General features: G+C 44.5%; 1 protein-coding gene across 1 annotated transcript in view; it reads right to left on the reverse strand.

The window, feature by feature from the left end:
* LOC101861335 (CD109 antigen) overlaps positions 1-1,026 on the reverse strand; it is a gene marked incomplete at its 5' end in the record, with an annotated part of 40,801 nt that overhangs the window by 12,805 nt on the left and 26,970 nt on the right. The window contains 1 exon segment of the mRNA XM_013090187.1: positions 552-680. Coding sequence (XP_012945641.1) covers positions 552-680 — 129 coding nt within the window.

Consider the following 1,026-nt stretch of genomic DNA (forward strand, 5'->3'; position numbering starts at 1 on the left):
AGCGGGGTAGTTAAAGCCTCAGAAAACTATTTGTTCCCGACGACCACTGTAGCTACCACGACTACACAACCATCAGAGTAGTGTTTGGTTGGAGGGTGTCACTTGTGGGGTCCTACTTCTTCCCTTTCCTTTTATTGCTTCTGTCTTCGTGTCTGTCTCACTTTTATCAGTGCTTCACAAGATCGTGCTATGCATCCCCCGAAGTTTTAAAACGTCGGTTGGATAGCGGCTAGGCGTTTCGCCACCCCAGGCTGGAGCTGTCTTTTTCATGGGAGTTTGTATATCTCTTCGCACTCCGTCGAGACTGGTTCTGACAAGCAGGTTCAAAGCATCTCGCCTCCTAAATGATCTAATCCGTGTCGATGGAAGTATAAAACTTTTAAAAGTCAGCCTTTCATTGCCAGATCTACTCTATAATCCAACTCAACAGCCCGAAAAAGTATAAGGCCACGTAGAGGAGGAGTAAAGGAGAAAAAGATTAATATTAAGCACCTGATCTAACTGTACCGGTGTTTTGACCAAACAAAAACCCAACAACTCCTCAACCGTACCTGGATGTTGATGTGTCTGCGGACGGCGTCTGCAGCGTTGCTGGACTGTGCAGAGACCTCGACGTCGGCCACACCAATGTCGGAGGCCAGCACGGGGAAATAGACCACGCCCTGTTCCTGGGACACCACCTGGGTAATGAGAATCAATGACGTCATCTTGAGATATCACATCGAGCCTTTTGCATTTTATAACAATATCGTTTTTTACTATGGTGCCCGGCCCGTTTAGTTTTAGTAAGAGTTTTATAGCACTTGCAACAAAATATGGTTAGAAAAGTGCATAAAATAGAAGTAGAGGAGATAAGAATAATAGGTTTTTGATAGGAAAGAAATAGCAAACCACACCAGAGCTCCCGCCAACCGCCCATATCAGGTCAATGAGTTAAACAGAAAATAATAAGAATACGTTTATAATTGTATGAATACCTATGTTTTGCGCACACACAGTTAAACACCCACGCACACACACACTCAC

This window comes from Aplysia californica, unplaced genomic scaffold, assembly GCF_000002075.1.
Source record: "Aplysia californica isolate F4 #8 unplaced genomic scaffold, AplCal3.0 scaffold01169, whole genome shotgun sequence".
Classification (NCBI taxonomy): domain Eukaryota; kingdom Metazoa; phylum Mollusca; class Gastropoda; order Aplysiida; family Aplysiidae; genus Aplysia; species Aplysia californica.